A 21,788-nucleotide genomic window follows, 5' to 3' on the forward strand; every position below is an offset into this window, starting at 1 on the left:
TTCAGTTGACCGAGAAAACCGGGCGAGAAAAAAACCCTATTATTAGGCACATTGATTTTTACTCAAACATTGATTTTAATCATAATTGTTGGTAAATGTAACTTTGAAATATTTACAAACAAATAAATGTGTCAACACGAACGGGCTTATTTCAAAATGTAAACAAAAATCGGGTAGTTTCAAAGGTTTTCACATGTTCAGCACAAGTCTCAACACATTTACCGAGAATTTACTACGTCACATTATTTACATTATAGCAAGGTGTCAATCATGTAACACAGTAGCAATTGCTGATTGGCCAATTCCTTATCAGCGGTTCACAAAATGCAAACAATAGACTACGTCACATGACGTCATAATGAATTACCAGCAATAGCTCCGCCTTTATGTCAAAGTTAACCAATCAACGTGGGTAAATCTGACCTCAATTGATGCCGAATTAATGAATGACCGAGCTGTGCATGGTGCCGTGGTCGAGTCAATGCGAGCAGTGTAGATTGGCGACCGTAGAAAGTACACACGAAATACAACAGGGATAATTTCGCAACCCACGCAAAAAGACTTGAACTCGTCGCCATAAATAGTGTTTAGGACAACATAAGACAAGAGTGGGACATTATACTGTCGCTATATTTTTATAATAAACAGGTATGTATGTTGTTGAATTATTTACTTAATTGCAATTATTTAGTTCATTTACTACCACTATTAAACCATGGTCAATGCCCACACGGTGCGGTGTTTATATTAACTAAGGTAAATAGCACGGCATGGACGGTAAGCTTACGTTTAATTTGATGGGTGGATATTAATTATTATTCATAAATGCAATTGCAAACTCTAAATTATACAGTCATGTTATATCTTTCACCGAATCCAGTCTCTTTAAATTGAATTTTAATGTTGAATTTTAAGTGTCACATCAAAATTACATTTTGCGTAGGATACAAGTAGTATTTGTACATGTACTCATTTAAAAATTACCATGCTAAGTTATGATTTATTTATATCGGCGCATCTCGAGTCTGAGAGAGGGTGGGTATATAAACGTGAGAGGCGCATAGTATCTCCGACATTTTTGCTTTGAACCCGAGCTGGACTTGGGGAAATTGACTGGCGCTTGTGAATAGAAAATATAACAGGACTCAGCTCAGCTCAGCTTTACTTTGTCTTGGGAGACAGTTAGCGAGTCAGGTAAACATGTTGTTACCACCAGGGTACCCCCCAGCTACCCCCATCCACCCATCACAACCTGTTTTAGGTAGTAAACCACCACCCCGTGATTTTGACAATCTTGTTTTATTTCGTGATCATATTTCTTGTGATCATCTGTGAACAGTTATATCGATAAAATCAAAATAATGCCAACTACATTTATTTGCCAATATGAATACGCTTATATTTTCCTATATTTTAAATTATAATTTATAGACTTGAATTGTTTCTCTTTGGATACCAGTAATATATTGTAATATCCTTTCTTTTACAGTTTTATCTATTTTTCACCCTGGAGTTCCTACGTCAAAGCACAGAGATGATTCTCGGACCAGACACAAGTTTCCATGAAGACTTTTATCTTCCAAGGAGACCAAAGTGTTTAAATCTACTGAAGCCCCACATATTGGCGAAGGTGAGTCTCATTCTTTTCAGTTTCATCAATGTGTGATTTATTACTTTAGTATGTACTTGTGAATCTAGAATTAGATGTTTGGGATGGGATGAGTGTATAAAGTTTGTCAAGGGTGTCCTCCTATGAGCAAGCTGTGTAAAACAAGTTGAAATGGTGAACTGATGCAAGGCATAGACTCTGTGGGTCTTCAGAGTCTCTCATCAATTAAATGAAACTTTGTTTTGGATATTTTCAGTCTAATTAACATTTTGCTTTTGTATGGATTCGTAATTAGACCTGTTGTGAAGCTGTTGAAATACTCACTTGAATTTATGAGCTCAATTTATCCAGACCATTATTAGGAATTCATCATCGTGATTACTCCACCCACATTGAATTTGAAGTAGAGTTTTGTATCGATTACTAAAATTCTGATTACTATAAATAATTAAGGAGCTGTTGACATTGGAATTGTACTATAGTTTTCTAGATATGTTACTGTTTCAGGTTTTCTTTGGTCCATGATCAAGATCCCTCCCTTCATCCATCCCACATGATATAAGATGATAAAATCAAGTTAAAAATTTTAAAAATTTTGGTTTAAAACTTTGTTTAAAACTTTGTTTGTGCATGATCATAATTTGGAAACTGTGACTTCTTTCACATTTTTTTGACAATGTTTATTTTATATGTATATTTCTAGTTTATAAAAACAACTTGAACTTGAATACAAAGAGACATCCTAGTGAAAGATAATGATGATATGCATGTTGATTTTAAAAGCATATAAAATATGTATCATTTGGGCAAGATATCAACTTCCCAGTCATTTTCATATCATTCATTCATTCATTTTCATTTCATTTCATTCATTTTCATATCATTTGTTCGTTCATTCATTTTATTCATAGGCCTATATTATATAACCTATGTGTCCGATGATGATTGCTTATGACGCAAGTGTAGGCCTAATTACCAGTTAACACTGACAGTCAATTAAACAAAAGTCACAATAAACTATTGTATATCCAGGAAATATAACATGTAGCTAGTATTCAGTGGGAAATGTTTAATATTCAGCTTGGTACAAACTCCAAAATGGGTAAACTTTCGTTCGTGTGGTTTTATCATAATTGTATAAGTGTTGTTGTTATGTTGTTGAATGATAAAGACCCATTCAATTTGAGTCGGTATAGATTTCAGATATGTGGCAATCGAAATTACTTGTCATCGGCAATCACTTGTCTTTTGTCTAATTTCTAAAGCGGTTTTCTTTGCCACTGAACCGGAACAATAGGTCAAGACGATTATCGGTGAGTCTTGAGTGGATCGTCTTCTTTACCAATCAACAACTTGCTTGGATGATCACGATGGTCGGTGCCTTTTCTATTCGTAATTTTTGAAGTGAGAGGATCGGAAAAAATATTGAAACCGCGCCGTCGGAACATCGATATTCAGTTTTAAATGATTTTCTTATTCATTATTTCGGATTTGGATTCTTTAAATTGACAATTGTAGAATTCACTTGAGCGTGCAATAAGTGTCGTCCAATTCGGAAGTAATCATTCATCAGCAGTCAGTTGGTTTATGTAGTTTTTATTTTGGAATTGGTGTAATGGTTGTTCTCTTTACAAGTTTAAATCACCTTTTTGTCAATTAGTTTGTCGTTAGAGCATCAAGGAATACCCGCTAATGGGTCCGTTCTTACAAAAGTTCGGAAGAAATTTCTACGTTTTCTTTCAACATTTTCTAGTCTAAACCACCATGAAAACACCCGCTATTAATGATTGTCCTAATTTAAACCTCAAAACAGCGTGTTTTGGTTTGACTAAAATCATATATTTTTAGTGCGACTATTTTAATCATGATGTGTTCAAAATATCCAACCGGTCTTACCACGAAAAGGTTGAAAATAAATGTGCGATTCATATGTTTGGGGTTGATGTTCGGGCATATCGTAAGGGTCGTCATGGGATGAAAAATGGTCAACAACGGCCACTGGTATACATTTGTAATACTCGTGGTTATTTCAGCAACGAAAGGTCCCGATTTGGCTCGGTTGCCCTGCGGGAGTTTTGGCTTTTAAACTCGCGGTCACGGTCAAGTTTAAATCGCATGAATGTAATTTACCAAATGTGCCCTTCTTTTTTACGGGTGGTGAGATTTATTTTGGATAAAATATAAAGACGGCTAGTATTTTTTCTGGTGTTGCAATTTCATGAGACGTGTACTTTTTTGTAAGTAGTCTACGAGCTACGGTGACTCATTTGACAGTGATGAATTTTATGAATGGGCTAGGAAATCATTCAAATCTATCGAGTTTATTCGACTTGAACGAAATTATTTATGAATTGAAATAGAATCTGTCGGATGTAATATCTTGAAATACTCATTGATTTTTGTTGGGGATTTTCCAAATTTTGTAAATAGAGAAAATGTTGTTTTTACACACAAGTACGTGGGTGAAATTTTGTCAATCGCATGCATGAATTGATAAGCAAGTTTTATGGTGGACAAGTTCATTCATGGGTCGATTTAAATTTTTGGCAAGGCTCCAATCTGTTCCACTATTCATTTGTTAGTATTTTATTGTATTTTAACATGCTTGATGGGCGTTTTTAGTTGAAGATTTATTGTGCAAATCTTGCACTTAGCATGCCTAGTGATGATCAGTCAGCCAGCAGGTCGTGCAGCGAGCGTCTAGTTTCTAACTTCCACGACCCGTGCACACAGCGTGACCTCGGTAGCTCAATGCAGTTGCGTGGTCGAAACCCCAAATTGGAGTTCAAATTTCTCCCTAAAACATCATAAAATAATTTGCTTTTCTGCAAAATATTATATCTATATACTATATATTAGTGTTTGATGATAAAATTATGACTTAAAACATATTTTGGAAGGTCAAACTTACCTCGAAAAAAAATCATATGATTCGCCTCAAATTTCGATCAAGAAATGTGGTTATTTTTCACATAATATCGGATCATGATCCAGAAAAAACACAATATTTCCAAAGTTTGATCTGTTTTCCACGTAATACAAGTATTCAATTTACATGATATATTTCCGCCCGGATAATAACACGAAAAATATCTCAACTGTCGACATCAAAATTATTTTCGTCCATGACAGAATCTAACACGAGGAGAATTGTTTATCAGGTCACGACAGAGGTCAAATTTTGCGTTTACGTCATGCAAATAACCGATTGTGATTGGTCGATTGACATACAAGATCATGAATATTCAAAATTACGATAGGTAAATAAACCGGAAATAAACAATGAAGTAAACAAGCTATGTTTACCATTTTACGCGCAGCTGAAGTAATTAAAAGGAAATGTTGAAGTGTATGCATGAAAAAAATGTGGAAGTGGGGAACATTACGCTAGTTCTCCTTTATTTTACTTTGAAGCATGAAGCTTTGGCTTTGCTTTGCACTGCAGAACTACGGCGATCGCGTCTGGCCCTGGGTTAAAACAGTAACTTGTTGGTTGGGGGGGGGGGGGGTGCAGGGATGCAAAAAAATTTCATCACGAAAATTTTTCGGGGCCCCCTTTTCAGATCTCAAAAATTTCAGGCCCTCCCCCATTTTTAAAATGAAAATTATAGGTCAACCCCATACATAACTAAACTCAATTTTCCTGGGAAAATGTATGGTCATATAAATGTTCAGCCACCCAGGAGGGTCAAAACTTTTAAGCCCCCCCATTTTGTATGAGCACCCCCAGGCCTAACAAGTGTTTGTGAACGGTCCCTAAGCTTAAATTGATTGAATGGATGTCACACTGCCAGGCAAGATACCACACTATTTTCTAGAAAAATCTGGGGAAATGGAATATGTTATGTAGGCTCTATTTCTTGCACTCTTGCATCTTCAGTGCTTCAGTCCAAACTAACTTGACTTTGTTCTTGTTTAAGCAGGCTTCAATGGTTTTATCAAATATTCTGGGGTAAATCAGGGATGGGTAAATCAATGATGCAACATCACACTATCATACATAAAAGTTGCGGAATAAAGCAAGATATTATTGGTCCAGCTTCGTAAACACACTCAGGCTCCCGGCTCAGGCTAAGCTGCATACGGTTACCACACCTGTGGGGTAAATAGCCATATAACGGCTACAAAACACTCCATTTTGAAAATTATTTTTTATTAAAAAGAAAGCATTTCACTTTTTTTAATTTCTGAAACAGTTGTTTTATTTCTTTTTAACTTCTAGCGGTACAAACTGAATAATCAAATTACTATGGTATTTACATTTTGTAAGAGATTTATACAAATGCAATGCATTGGCAGATCATAGTCCTTCGAGAATGACCTCAGCTAGGGGGGGGGCTCGGCGAAGCCGAGCATGTTCGGCAAAGCCGAACAACGAGGCCGAAGGCCAAGTCGCCTCGCTATTAATAGATTTTAACCTAAGCCGATAGTCATTCTTGAAGGACTAGCAGATCAATGAATTCAGGAAAAAACATCTGGGGATTACTGGGTTTGATAAAACAATATTTTTCAAAAGCTGATCCTGGATAGGAAAATTGCTAATTTCATGTTCATTGTGGACATTTTCGTACCGGTACCCAACACAAGGGCATACAGCACAGCTGCAACATTTTCAGAACCGACTAATCGTGTTTGTGCAATAACAATTTTTTGCGTCTGCGTTCTACGCTGTATACCCCATGTGGGAAAGTTCTACGATGAACAGGAATTAACTAATTTTCATATAGATAGTTTATACATGAAGGTGAAGCCGAGTCGAATGAACAATCCAAATCTGATGTAAATTTATGCAGGCAATTGTTCAATTATACAATGCAACAATATTTTCTTGCCGTTTTAAATATAACTGTGAGGCAACCAAAAAAAGGTTGTTTTACGAGTGCATAGACTTTTAAATTAGTGTCGGTCGGTCAGGACAATTTTTTGCAAACATATTTTGAAAATTTCAGTCAAAATCAATAAATTTAGGCAAAAATAAATAAGGCTGATTTTACACAATAATTTAGCACAATTAAAAAAAGAAAATGATTTGTGATTTCAAGCTCAGTACCTGATATTTTAAATTTGTTGACGATGAAGTATTTCCATTGTATTCCATATTCATAATTAATAAATCAAGATCATCGTATAAACTAAGTATTTATTGTTCGGATTTGTTCCATTCTACGTTCCAAGCCTCTGATTTCTTTCTGCAGTACAGAGCAGGTCCAGGAATAAAATTCACAATTCCAACCACAAGACGACGCACGTCTTTGACGTCATTTCTCATCAAATACTGTCTCGGTCTCAGTCAGAGATTTGCTTCCATAATTTACAATTCAACAGTCCCCTTAAAAATAATGACAGTCTACAGTCATGACAGTGTTTTAGAGATATATGAATTGTAGTTCCTCATCAACCACTGAAGTTCCATGTTTGTCTCTGTCGTTTTCCTCTTTGTTGTGCGGTTTTTCGTGCCTCCCGTCACAGATCCTGGAATCGTAAATAATATAAAAAATAGAACAAATAAATTAATAATTAATTAATTATTTAACAAGATAAAATAATTATAAACTTCAAACAATAACGATTTAAATTAAATTTGCAAGACATATTATTAATGTAAAATGCAAGCTAGCTCCACAATATTATAATCATTGATTGATTTCGAGTCCATTTCAAAATCGACCCCAATTGCAAATCGTGTTTTTGTAAACTGAACCAAACCACGATGTAATGAATTTGGTATCACACGAAAGCTTACATCCTTCGCTACGTGACTAATTCACTCGTTTTTTCACATCGAATTCCGCCCGGATAATAACACGGTTTGAAGATTCCAAATTTCAACACCCCAAATTTTCATCGGAACAACTTTTCATCATCAAACAAGGACAAAAACATGTCGAATTTGGTATCATTCTACGGCAAATTTTGTAAACAAAACTACTCACCGTCCATGTTGACTCTGCTTTTGCACTAGGGGTCAAATTGCCCTCAAAAGTTCAGACATAGTCTTTTGGTCCAGTCGCAAAGCGACTGATTATAGCGAACTCGCTGTTAGAAAATCGGTGACCTCGACTGTGTGTGTGTGACCTGCTGGCTGACTGTGATGTAATACTAATATTGGCAAGATCATTCACTGCAAGTACTTTATTTAACATTCCAATTTCTAGTCTTTTTGTTTAATGTACACGGATATCCTTAGCCAAAATGCTAAAAATGCAACATTTTAATAATATTCTAAGAAAAAAATGAAAAAATAAAATAATAATAATAAAGGGGAGGGGCGGAGTTACTAAACAAAATAAGAATGATAGTGACACAAAATGATGGCATATAAAAAAATAATCCATGCCAAAGATAAAGGCCCCTAACACTCAATTTTGAGTTTCCCGTCACATAATTTCTGAAAACAAGTGAGGTAACTTTTTCATTATTCATTATTCATTATTTTTCTGCCTTTCATTAAATATATGACCAACACGCATACTATGTAAAATGTGTTGTTATTTGCCGCTCACTCACTTGAAGATGGATGTTTAGCCCAAATGAGATTCAAAAGTATATTAGAAAGAGTTTGCAAGGTTGACAGCAAAATGTATGTTTTGATTTTGTTAAATCGGTATTTTTTTGGAAAATCACAATAATGAATTCAAGTGAGGGTCAGAAAATGAAGTGAGGGCGGGTGACGGGAAACTCAAAATCGACTTTCCTTGGCCTAAGATGTAAAATGTCATCAAGTTACTTTGCAACACCTTAGTGTTTATGACTGATATAATTTTATGAAATCTTCATTATTTTGCAATCGTTTTATGATAAGTCAGTGGGTAGTTGCAGATAGTTATGCAATTATAATATCAATGATATAGGCTAGGCCTAATATTTAATATTTAATCTTCATTGATAAATCATGAACAGACATGCCATCACAATAAGGTCAGGCATAGAATGAATAGGCCTAGATATAAAGAAATCCATAAACAAATAATACTATAATACCCTACTGGTCATTCACCCAAAACTTTTCAAGTGCTGACTCAAGTATTATAGACCCCTAGTACTTGCAGTAAAATTTGAGATTTTGCAATATCAAACACCCGATCAATTTTATTTTTTAATTATCTTAAAAAGATGGTATTAAAGAGTCTTGTAAAAAGTACAAATTACAATTTCGAAATTATAGGCCTATATAAAAAAAAATACTGTGACATCATACATGCACTATAATGTTATTAAGGGTACAGAAAAGGTTATAAACAAATGACATTATTAAAGCCCCTGAGCATACTAATCCAGAAAGAAATCTGTGAAACCACTGGTTGACAAACATACAAAGTAAACAGTTCTCCGGTTTTTAGTGACCAATGTTTACCTATGTCCTCAGATCCATTCAAGACTGTGTGATATTTCTAGTGACTTCTGACTAGTCAGTATTGGTTTCTCAGATTTTGGCAACTTGGAGCAAAAAGTTAACCACAAAATATATGAAGTTGGTGATTGTTGGTTGTAAGTAAAGTTAGGCCTACTTGCTGAAAGGATTTAACATTTTACAAATAATATCCTCGAAGTTCAATGTTTAGTGCATCTTTCTGATGAGGCTCCATTCCACATTGGAGTTGTATGCTATATCTAGGACACAAGTTATCTTGAACAAAGTAGAATTGCTTGAACATGTACAATGTACTATAATACTAGGTAGGTGGAAATGGACATTGGACTTCATGACAAGGTCATTATCCTGACTGTTATCTATTTATCAAGGTCAATGTCTCAATCAATGGCACCAAAATGTAAACAATTGTCCATGATGTCATCCTTGAAATTTCCCAATATATTGATTATTTATACTTTGAGTGTTTGCTTGAGATAAAAAAATAAATAAATGGCCATGATAATGATATTCGATATTCCTAAGGCGACGAAAAATAACAACCGTGTTTTACGGGTGATGGACTTTCCAAGTAGGGGTCGGTCGGTCGGAATTTAATTTAATATCACCACAAACTTTTTTTTTTTTTGCAAACATGTAAGAAAAATGTTCTATAAATTTTGACCAAATTTCTGGAAAGGAAACTGCTTTTTTTGAGATTTGACCAATAGGCAATATTTTTAATTGATCATCAATTCATTTATGATCACCCAGAGAAGATATCGTACCTTTCCCAGAATCCTTTGCAACATGACGCACCACCTCATAACAGCAAAATTACAATCCTATAGAGGTTCCCTTTGTTTTTTTGTTGAGAATAGATATTGGCTAAACATGGGTCGATCATCAAGAAATAAACATAGTCTGTTCATTTGCTTTTTGTCACTTTTGACCCAAGTTGTACTAGATAGCAAATCAGTATTGAAATGGAAGAATTGCATTATGGGAAGTGCAAGGTATCTTATCTGGTTATCCACTTAAAGATGTGGACTTACCCAGTAACCCAGTAAAGTGATATTCATGTAAACTTAGGATAAAATTAAAGAAGAGGTCAACATTTTTCATTACCACGATTGTTGAGTAAATATCAATCTGTTGAACTTTTATGGAATGTATTGTATTTTTTTTCTGATCATTAATTAAAACCTCATGTTTGTGCAAATTATTTGTCAAACAGTGTATTGACAAACTGTTCTTTAAAATTCTACTTACTTAGAAATAACTTGGCAAACCTGAAACATGTACATGCTCGTTGTACCATCCCAGCCATTTCACAATTTTGTGACGTCACACTTTTCCCAACTCATTTTGTTTTCTTTGCTCGTTATCACCGAACTGCACCATTTAGAGGAAAAGGGACATGTGTGAAAACGCCACGAAAGACTTGTGAACTATATCTGGAATGCACACCACACAACTTCCTACGCGGAGCTTAAGTGATTAACACCTCAATCCTAGGGGTCATTATCCTTTTTATATTTTGAGTATTTACTTTTGATAATCATATTCATATTTCATAAATATGCAAATTAATTATACTTCATAATTTGTAGAGGAAATCCAATCAGGTATTTGTAACTACTGTACCCCCTTGTTCTAATAATGGGCTCTTCCTTTACCAATCTATTCTATCCATACCTATTGTTTTCATAAATTATGAGTGACACTTGAAGTAATTAACTTTTGTCCAATCAGAAAGCTTGTATGATTCACAACAGGTAGTTTCAATTAACTTTCCACCAATGGGAAAGCTTGTTGGATTGTTGTATCCTGTTTTGCGAAGTCAATGTGGTGTGAAGCGCTGCCTTTAGAACGCTTACATTTTGGTTCGTGCGGGCACTTGGAGCCATGCTTGTTTTTCGTTGCAAGGATTTTTACTGATTTCTCACATCTTGGGCCACCATTTTGATTTTTTTGTTCCATGTGATTTTGGATTATTACTATTCTGGAATATATCTACATTAATATCTGGATTTATTTATAGAACTGTTGTAAGTAACTCAAGTTATGAATCTTATTGCTAACTTTGCTTGCTTATTGATCAATTTTTAGCAAGGATCAGTTTAATACAAGCCGGTCTTAGTGTTGTACATGTGTATGAAAAATGTAAATTTGCTTTTAATGGGACAATTTAACCAGATAAAACTACACAGTGAGGCAAGCTGAGCAATACCGAATTTAAAGGAAACATTTAGCTCAGCGTCAGCGTGCCCTTCATGCCATCTGTGGTTTTTTTTAAGGTTAGGGTTAAGGTTTGGGGTCAATATTAGGATTAGGGTCAGGCTAATGATTCAACATTATGATGCATACATTTGCAACTTAGTGAGCATCTATAGCTCAATGTGGTAAGTCCTGATCAAGCCTATGCGATTGAATTGAATGGCTTAGCAAAGATGTGTGTACCATTGATATCACCAAGTATTCAATCGCAAAGGTTTTTGTCTTGGTGGATTCAACTGGTCTTACAGAGAGAGTAGGTAGGTAACAATCACCTGAAGGATACCACCTTGATGGATCTAATAATTTATGAAAAAATAAACCAAAATGAGTATCAGTTGAGTGCGAGTTGCAGGGACTGTCTTTTGGAATTTGCAGGAGAGCATTAAATAACTTCTTCTGGAGCCTTCAAGGAGGACTGTGTAGAGCATTTACAATAGAATGTAATTAACGAATGGTCAACTAAGGAGAGCTAAAAATAACTCTCCTATATATCAGATGGAGAGCAGTAGAGAGCTCTTGCTCTTGCTCTCCTCAAAAGGAAGTCCCTGGAGTTATTGCTCTTAGAGTTACATACAAATATACTCCCAAGACAAGGATTGGTTTTTTTTTTTTTCTGTTTGTTTATTAACCCTCAGATTGTTCTTGTTACTCTCCTTCATTTTGAAAAGTTGTGAAAAATGTGATTATTTTGTTTGATTCCAGGCTGGTTACCCGCCAAGTGGGTCTTGCAGCAAAGAGTGGGTTCGGTATAACAGCATGATTAGTGGAGGCAGTACGCTTTGCATCAAAGCTGAACCCAAGGCACAAGAAGTACCAACAGGCTTTGAATTACCAGACGAACTTGCAGGCAGCCCAGTCGGTAAGAATCTTTTGTTTGTTTGTTTGTTTAAACATACATACTTTCATGAGCCTGTTAGTATGGATACTATACTGTACGGTATCAGAGCAGAACTAGCGGATACAATGTCAGACTTTCCCAAACTTGCAGGTAGTCTAGTTGCAGTCGGTAAGGGCTGCTTCAGACTCGGAGTATTTGACGTAGAATATTTGATGTAACATATCTATGTTATTTAATCTAGTCTCATTCTATTTTCAGTAATGTTCAAGTTCTAACGAATCTTTGATGACGTAAAATCGATAATATGTTACATAGAATATCTTGTAGAAACATATTATCGATTTTACGTCATCAAACATTTGTTAGAACTTAAACATTACTGGAAATAGAATGGGATAACGTAGATATGTTACACTGAATATTCTACGTCGAAAAAAGTCTGTAGGGCCACTAAGAATCTGGTTTGTTGTTTGTTTGTTTGTTTGTTTGTGTAAGTGATAATGTGTCTTGCTCATGTACCATGAACTTTGTAGTCACCGCCGACAAGGTAAATCTATCTGTTTGTATCTATGCGTACATGTATGTGGCAGTGGTAAACACTTGTTGTTTGTCAGGGTGTGTGTGTTTGTGTGGATCAGTTGTTATAAAATAATTTAAGACAAAAAGATCATGAAAATGTGAAAAACATTGGCAGATTGACTCCTTTAAAGTATTGAACTATAAAAACAAAACTTTTTCTTGAAATTCATTGCTAAAACCCGCTAAGAAATGCGCCATGTGTCTCCAGATGCTCCTTTTGAACCCTTATAAATGCTTGCCACTTGAACAATATTGTAAACGTTAATGGGCTGTGTCACAGCAGAAGTCATAACTGAAAGTGGCCGATTTAGAAGGGGAAAAAAAGTGGATGTTTTTCATTACACTTTGTCGAAGGTTAGGACAATTGAGGCTCATTTAAGGGTTTGTTCATTTAACATCCTCAAATTAGTCCGAAGCTTACCGCTGTGACATCAATATGACTGTACCAAGCGGTTTTAGCACTTTCGGTGGACTGTTAAACAGCATTGCATGGCAGTGTACGGACTAAAGTGGATTGAGTGGATTTATAGGGTGAGGTCGGCTGTGATTGGTCGGCTGAGTCAGTAAGGGGAAACACCTCAGCGTGCCCCCTGCGCTTTTCAGTAACGTTGAGCTAACTTGATGCTTGTTCAGGAAATCGGCTTTCTATCTTTGTGAGCCACCTGCTTCCCAAATGGCCTTAATGATTCCATGTTTTGTTTCTTGTACTTTTTGTGACAATATAAATGAATTAAAGTGAACTATTTTGATGTACCGTACATCTTTGTTATCAATTTTGTTTTGTTTATTACTGAGACAGACATTCTAAAGTGGCTTAAGTAATCTATTCAGTAAGTAGAAGTTTGGAATATTCCTCTGCGCCAATGATTGTTTTTCGCTATAGGCAATAGGCATAAATACAGTTTTGCACTGCTTACATTGAACGGCTCTTAACAATTCCATGCATAATTATTAGTCTGCGCAATATTGGAAAATAAACACAAACACCTACTCAACATCTTGCTAATGAGTTTACTAAATCATATAAGATTTGGGGTTATGTTTTTAAAATATTTCATTTTATACTTCTTTCACTTCATAATGTAACACTAAACAAGGCAGACTTTTTCATAGGTTCCTGTTTTTCAGTACGAAGATCCTGAAGACAGTGTCCCATATATCCTTGCCTATAGCACCCCTCATTCACATGAAGTCAACAGCCCTACTTGACCCGAGGATCCCCCTACCCATGATAGTGTCACCCTACCATGAAAGGAATACTGTATTTAGAATCGAGTATGGGTGTAGGGGGATTTTCAGCTTTGCACTGTCAATCATGTGTCATTTAGCATGCCCCCTCCTTTCCTGAATTACCCTGTTTGTGACCGAGGATACATGATGGGGAAGAGAGTACAGAATAACAACCGTGTTTTTAGCCTCGCTAAGTGCTAACTAGGGGGTAAGAACGTCTAATAGAACAGACAGTTGATCATGTAGAAACAGGGGTTAAGCTGTTTAAAGAAAGGGGGGCTTTAAGCATGGGTGGAAGATCCTAGTTGACATTACATGTAAACCCAATAGGGAGTTGATTACAAAATGGAGGATTAGGACTATTGATTGATATGGAAGGGGTAAGAACTTGTTATTGTTTCTGCTCAGATTCGATCAAATTGATGATTTCATCCTTGCTAGTGGGATTAAGGTTATATTCGTAAACCAGTGTCTTCGCTTTTAAGTGCGTAAAACCTGTACAATGTATATCAGCTTTACATTTTACGCACTAAAATGAAGTAAAAATGAGAGAATCAAATCAAAAGTTGCCCTTGCCTATCATGTGCTGCAACAATCAACCAAAAGAAACAAAGCACACATTTTTGTGTGATTGTAGCGATCTTACATTTTGTGCGATTTAAAAAAACAAAATTTATATACACCGAATCAATGTAGACTTGAATACAGTACACATTAAAGAAATTGTTTGACAACTTAAAATATTGCACAAACTTGTAAAAGCGCAAGCTGATTTGCAGCGAAATTGCAATACGGCACAATTGCTGTACAGTCAGTCACCTAACAAATTTGTTTCTCACAAGTCCATCATCTATGCATGTCACTCTGAGAATTGAACAAAAATCTTAATGTTGGGAATGGAGTGAACGTCCATTTCCCTGGACTTAGGAGGTCAATTGTAGCCAGGTTTAGATGACATTGCTGTATTATCACCCTATCATTTCACCATAGCTCTTCATTTTCGCCTACTTGATCCCTGACTTCTTGTTTTTATCAGAAATTTAATGAGTTCTGCATGACTTTAGTTTTGTGTGATATTAATTCACCAAATGTGTCACATTTTTGCCAAAATTACAGGAATTACAAGCTACTGAATTAATTCAGAGTTCCTTGTACTCGATTGAACGGGTTTGTTAAGAATTCAAAACTGTTCATAAAAATAAATTTATATTGGGGAAAAAATCTACAATTTTTAGACTACAACATAGGTGACTGACTTTCCTTGTGTATAATGTAGTAGGGTAATGGCTATTCCAGTATGACATGGTGCTTATATTGGACAATCGATGGTCAGCATGGCCCTTGCATTTGCACCTTTACTAGATCCAGGACTTAGCATAAAGGCGCAGGATTGGTCATTGCACAAATAGCCTTCAATTGCAAGAAAGTGTGCAATTTGTATAAATAGCACAAATTGCACAAATAGCCAGTTGCTTAAGCAATTTTCACAAATTGCATAAATAGCCACAGGTGTTGCAATTTGTGGAATTTATGTCAGTAAATTGCACGAATAGCCTACAGTTGCAGGAAAGTGTGCAATTTGTACAAATAGCACAAATAGCAACGTATGTAAGCAATTTTTACAAATTGCATAAATAGCCACAGGTGTTGCAATTTGTGCCATTTATGTCAGCCAATTGCACAAATTGCGTACAGGTGCGAGAAAGTGTGCAAGTTGTACAAATAGCCATGCACGTAAGCAATTTTTACAAATTGTAGAAATAGCCACAGGTGTTGCAATTTATGCAATTTATAAAAACAATGAGGCCAATATCTGAGTTGCTTCCAGTAAGTGCTATTTGTGCAATTTGTGCAATTGGTGGAAAGAAAATTTAATGAAAAAATGATGTACGTACGAGGATGTTTATAAGCAAAAAAAATCCGTCAACAACCCTAATTACGGTTACACTCAACTTTTCCGGGCTCGCGCTGCGCCATTTCTTTCGAGAACCGCTTTCATATCATCATCATCATCATCATCGTCATCGTCATCGTCATCGTCATCGTCATCGTCATCGTCATCATCATCATCATCATCACCACCATCATCATGCATCATCATCATCATCATCATCATCATTATCGAGTCATCATCATCCTAGGCATCATCGGAGTCATCATCATCCTAGGCATCATCATTATAGTCAAAAGCTGCGTCGGCAGTGTGATGATATTATATACAATTCATCATCCTGAATCTGAGGCATCGACGCAGCTCGGTCCCATTGCTTTCGAGAACCGCCTTATTACAAACCGAGAAAATTTAAGGAAGAATGATACGACGAGGATGTTTAGAAAGAAAAACAAGTCCGAAAACCGCCCTAACACTAACACTAAACTTTTCGGGCTGCCTTAATCATCATCATCATCATCATCATCATCATCATCATCATCATCATCATCATCATCATCATCATCATCATCCAACATCATCATCATCATCATTATCATCATCATCATCATCCAACATCATCATCATCATCATTATCATCATCATCGTCGTCGTCAACATCATCATCATCATCATCATCATCATCATATTCATCATTATCGGAGTCATCATCATCATCCTAGGCATCTTATCGGAGTCATCATCATCCTAGGCATCATCATTATAGTCAAAAGCTGCGCCGGCAGTGTGATGATATTATATACTGAATCTGAGGCATCGCCGTCTTATCATCATCATGGTCATCATGATAATCCAAGTCTATATCATGCGATGCATCGTCATCAACAAAATTTCACGGTTGATTTAGCTCTTATTCCTGCTAAGTAATAGGGTAATTAGACTCCCAAAATAGCGCTGTCCCATTGCTTTCGAGAACCGCCTTATTTCAAACCGAGAAAATTTAAGGAAGAATGATACGTACGAGGATGTTTAGAAAGAAAAAACAAGTCCGAAAACCGCAGTAACTACGGTAACACTCAACTTTTCGGGGCCCCTAATTTCAATATCGCTAATAAAATGACACCTTCATTCATTTTGTCATTATGCTTAGGCTTGGTTGGGGAATGCTAATGCACAAAATTTCCCGGTTTATTTAGCCCTTATTCCAGCTAATAGCGTAATCATCGTCGTCATCATCATTATCATCATCGTCGTCGTCTACATCATCATCATCATCAATCATCATCATCATCATCATATTCATCATCATATTCATCATTATGGGAGTCATCATCATCTATGCATCATATCGAGTCATCATCATCCTAGGCATCATCATTATATCCAATCATCCGAGTCATACTTAATTTGAGGCATCGGCATCTTGTCATCCTCATCATCATCATCCTAGGCATCATCACGGCAAGTCCCGCCGAGAAGTTAAGATTTGTACGGCAAGTCCTGCCGGCGAGAAGTTCAAAATTGCATAAATTGCACAAATTGCTGACGGCTAGAAGGGACTTGGAGATCAATGTCATAATTGCTTATATAGTCGGCACGTTAAAGCCCTTTCCACCAATTGCACAAATTGCACAAATAGCGATCATTGGAAGCAACTAGGATATGAGAAAAATAATCTAAGTTCAAAATTGCATAAATTGCAAACTGCTGACGGCTAGAGGGACTTGGCGATCAATGTCATAATTGCTTATAGAGTCGGCACGTTAAAGCCCTTTCCACCAATTGCACCAATTGCACAAATAGCGATCATTGGAAGCAACTAGGATATGAGAAAAATAATCTAAGTTCAAAATTGCATAAATTGCACAAATTGCTGACGGCTAGAAGGGACTTGGCGATCAATGTCATAATTGCTTATATAGTCGGCACGTTAAAGCCCTTTCCACCAATTGCACAAATTGCACAAATAGCGATCATTGGAAGCAACTAGGATATGAGAAAAATAATCTAAGTCCAAAATTGCATAAATTGCACAAATTGCTGACGGCTAGAAGGGACTTGGCGATCAATGTCATAATTGCTTATAGAGTCGGCACGTTAAAGCCCTTTCCACCAATTGCACAAATTGCACAAATAGCGATCATTGGAAGCAACTAGGATATGAGAAAAATAATCTAAGTTCAAAATTGCATAAATTGCACAAATTGCTGACGGCTAGAAGGGACTTGGCGATCAATGTCATAATTGCTTATAGAGTCGGCACGTTAAAGCCCTTTCCACCAATTGCACCAATTGCACAAATAGCGATCATTGGAAGCAACTAGGATATGAGAAAAATAATCTAAGTTCAAAATTGCATAAATTGCACAAATTGCTGACGGCTAGAAGGGACTTGGCGATCAATGTCATAATTGCTTATATAGTCGGCACGTTAAAGCCCTTTCCACCAATTGCACAAATTGCACAAATAGCGATCATTGGAAGCAACTAGGATATGAGAAAAATAATCTAAGTCCAAAATTGCATAAATTGCACAAATTGCTGACGGCTAGAAGGGACTTGGCGATCAATGTCATAATTGCTTATAGAGTCGACACGTTAAAGCCCTTTCCACCAATTGCACAAATTGCACAAATAGCGATCATTGGAAGCAACTAGGATATGAGAAAAATAATCTAAGTTCAAAATTGCATAAATTGCACAAATTGCTGACGGCTAGAAGGGACTTGGCGATCAATGTCATAATTGCTTATATAGTCGGCACGTTAAAGCCCTTTCCACCAATTGCACAAATTGCACAAATAGCGATCATTGGAAGCAACTAGGATATGAGAAAAATAATCTAAGTCCAAAATTGCATAAATTGCACAAATTGCTGAAGGCTAGGGGGGACTTGGCGATCAATGTCATAATTGCTTATATAGTCGGCACGTTAAAGCCCTTTCCACCAATTGCACAAATTGCACAAATAGCGATCATTGGAAGCAACTAGGATATGAGAAAAATAATCTAAGTTCAAAATTGCATAAATTGCACAAATTGCTGACGGCTAGAAGGGACTTGGCGATCAATGTCATAATTGCTTATATAGTCGGCACGTTAAAGCCCTTTCCACCAATTGCACAAATTGCACAAATAGCGATCATTGGAAGCAACTAGGATATGAGAAAAATAATCTAAGTTCAAAATTGCATTTACTTCTAGCTATTTGTGCTATTTGTACAATTTATATATGTGGCGAAATGTAAAATTTCCCTATACCTTAAGTATAGGAAATTTACTAAAACAACCAATCCTGCGCCTTTCTCGGACTTAGGAGACCAATCTGCTGAAATATGCTATGGTTTTTAATAGCATTTCCAGTTTAATTTTTGGAATAACATTAACAGTCATGTAGAAGTACTTGTCTTCTTGCTCCTGATCCATGGATGGACTCCAGATGATAAGCACTGGTTTATTTGCAGGGCCTGCATTGATGACCGAATTAAAAACAAGCAAAACAATAAGCAAACAAATGCAGAAAATGCATTTAGTGTTCAGAGCACAACATACTAAATATTTCAAAGTCTTTTTCATAAATTTTCCACAAATCGGAGGCAATGTGTTTCATTTAAATATTGATCACACTTCATTTTATTAATTTACACTAGGATTCACAACATGCTCATCTATCAGGGGAACAGTTCTTAAACCCTAATACATTTGTACATTCATTGAATGACCTTTGAAGATTTGGGTACAAAAACTCATACTCTGCAACTTGAGGTCAAATTTTGCACTATGATTATGTAATTGAGGTTATTGGACTATGCCATTAGGATGAGGCTCTTGTGGTCCATAGTGTTACTTGACCGTAGGAAACCCTTTGCGATTTCTTGTTTTGATCTCTGTGTCCTCATTTAATCTGTGACATTAATGTAAAAGCTTATTATATAGCACAATATGCCTTAATGGTACCTTGCCTTCCCAGGATTTTTAAAGATGACAATGTGAATGGCTTGAGGAAAGAAAGATCAGAATCACCAAAATTACAAATCCCCAATCCAGTTTTCTGAGTAGAGGTTTACATAAGCACTCATCGTAGAGCCGTGTTTAATATTTATATAATTTGACTCGAGCATAAAGCAACAAGTCTGCAGTTAGCGCAGCGCACACTTTAAACCCCCACCCACGCATATGTAAACTTGCACAATATACGAAAAAAGAGGAATATATGCGCGATACGGCCAGTGCGAGCAGACAGAAAGTATCCAAAATGGCTCCAAGCTGCTTCTACATGTATGCATATTATAAAAGCGTGGCTGACTTCTATCAATATGAACTTGTAAGTGGAGAGGTAGTAATTGTTCCTCGTTGAACAAGTTTCTTGGGATTACACGCTACCCCTAGAGTATGAACCCATATAACCCCCAAATCCTCTTTTATCAAGCTGCAAACTCCTGTACCACCATTTGTTATTTATCCCAAGAAATCATACTTTATGCTTCACTTCAGTCCTTTATGAAAAGATGTTTTTCCTTGAAAATACCAAGATTTTGAATGCTATGCACCCATTTGTTGTTTGGTTTTACCCCAGGGAGTATTCGGGTGTCCATGACAATACTTCCACACTTGGTAGGAGTCTGGTAGGAGGGAGGTGCTGAAGAACAAGGTGTTAATTGTCCAGGGACATTCATACAACTTGAAACCTTTGTTTTTTTACTGAACTAGTTAAATCACAGATATTGGTTAAATTTAGGCTAATTTCTTAAAATCAATCAGCACTGAGAAATCTGCATTTTAGTTTTCCAAGTTTTTTTCCCTATCTTTGCCCATTTTTTTTTTTTTTTTTTTTTTACAATTTTAATTGCAGTAATATAATAAAATCACATTGAACTGAATAATCTAGAGAAATTTTTGCAAAAATATACAAAGAATAAAAAAACAAAAATTGGGAACTGGGAATAAAGAAATGCTGCTTTGAAATTGGATGTTACATTTTGTTGTTCAAAAGCCTTAATAATAAAAGATGATTTGTTCTGAAAAGTCCTCTCCATTGTATGATGTAAATCATAATCCTAAACACCATGTTATGGTCGGTGTTGGTTTGATCAGCTTTTTAACAACAACCAAAAAGAAAAATCAAAATTTTCGGTTCACTGCTCGGTTAATGAATCAGTGAGCCGATACGGTTGTTGAGATATCTTTGTTTTGGCGTTCAAGTGTAGGGGATGGCCAGAGTTTAACCCAAACGATAGTGTGCAATTAGCAATTTACCCTGAGGTGTTATTACGCTATAACCACAATAATAAGGGCACTAACAGTCTGTGAAATGGGTAACTAAATTAAATATGAATAATAATGAGTGTTGTCGTGGAGACTAACAGTCTGCCATTTTGTATGAGCGATCTTGTAAGTCGTATTAAGCTGTATTCTTCTAGTGATTTATTTAGGTGGGGGGAATCAAACAGAGGATTTTGTGGGTTGGCCCCTGGCGTTGTTTAGGTGCTGGGGTTGACTGTAAAATTTTAAATACAGTCGCATAAAATTATTATTTTTTTGGTTCTCGTTTAGAGGATTTTTAAGATTTTTGAGGGTGGGAGTAATATAGCAAATAAGGATCAACTTCTTAAAATGATACAGGCAGTGATGAGAACCAAGAAATTGATTTTAAATGGCCTTAAAATACATTCTAAATCGGATGTCATGACAGTCCAAGTTTTAATTTTTTTTTGGAAAAATATTGTGCATATTACCAATTTGTTTTGTTTATTTTCAACACCTTGAGCCTTTAGGGCAGTTTAGTAAAGGCGTCTTAACTACTTAGCAGAATCATGGATTGAGTTGGCTGAGGGGTACTACTTTATTGTTTCTCTTACGAATTAAGTTGTTACTTTTTCCCCCTTTAAGTTGCAATTTCTGTGCAAGTAGGTTTTGGAAGGAATATAATTTTGCATGTATTGAACAGAAGAAAATGAGGATTAAAAGTACCAGTGTAAAATGCTCACATCTGAATGTATAATCTTCCTTG

The 21,788-nt window shown here is 36.0% G+C and overlaps 1 protein-coding gene across 3 annotated transcripts in view; it reads left to right on the forward strand.

The window, feature by feature from the left end:
• Nucleotides 1-465: 465 nt before the first annotated feature.
• The window catches only part of LOC140170055 (protein C-ets-1-like), a 47,642-nt gene continuing 26,319 nt past the window's right edge, over nt 466-21,788 (forward strand). Inside the window, exons 1-3 of one of the 3 annotated variants that reach the window (XM_072193372.1) lie at nt 466-648; nt 1,490-1,630; nt 11,943-12,099. In XM_072193372.1, coding sequence (XP_072049473.1) covers nt 1,535-1,630; nt 11,943-12,099 — 253 coding nt within the window. In that variant the 5' untranslated portion in view covers nt 466-648; nt 1,490-1,534. Of the gene's footprint in view, nt 649-1,094; nt 1,195-1,489; nt 1,631-10,861; nt 11,012-11,942; nt 12,100-21,788 lie in introns of those variants that run through there. The other 2 variants (XM_072193373.1, XM_072193375.1) reach the window with 2 other exon arrangements.

This window comes from Amphiura filiformis, chromosome 14, assembly GCF_039555335.1.
Source record: "Amphiura filiformis chromosome 14, Afil_fr2py, whole genome shotgun sequence".
NCBI classification, from domain to species: domain Eukaryota; kingdom Metazoa; phylum Echinodermata; class Ophiuroidea; order Amphilepidida; family Amphiuridae; genus Amphiura; species Amphiura filiformis.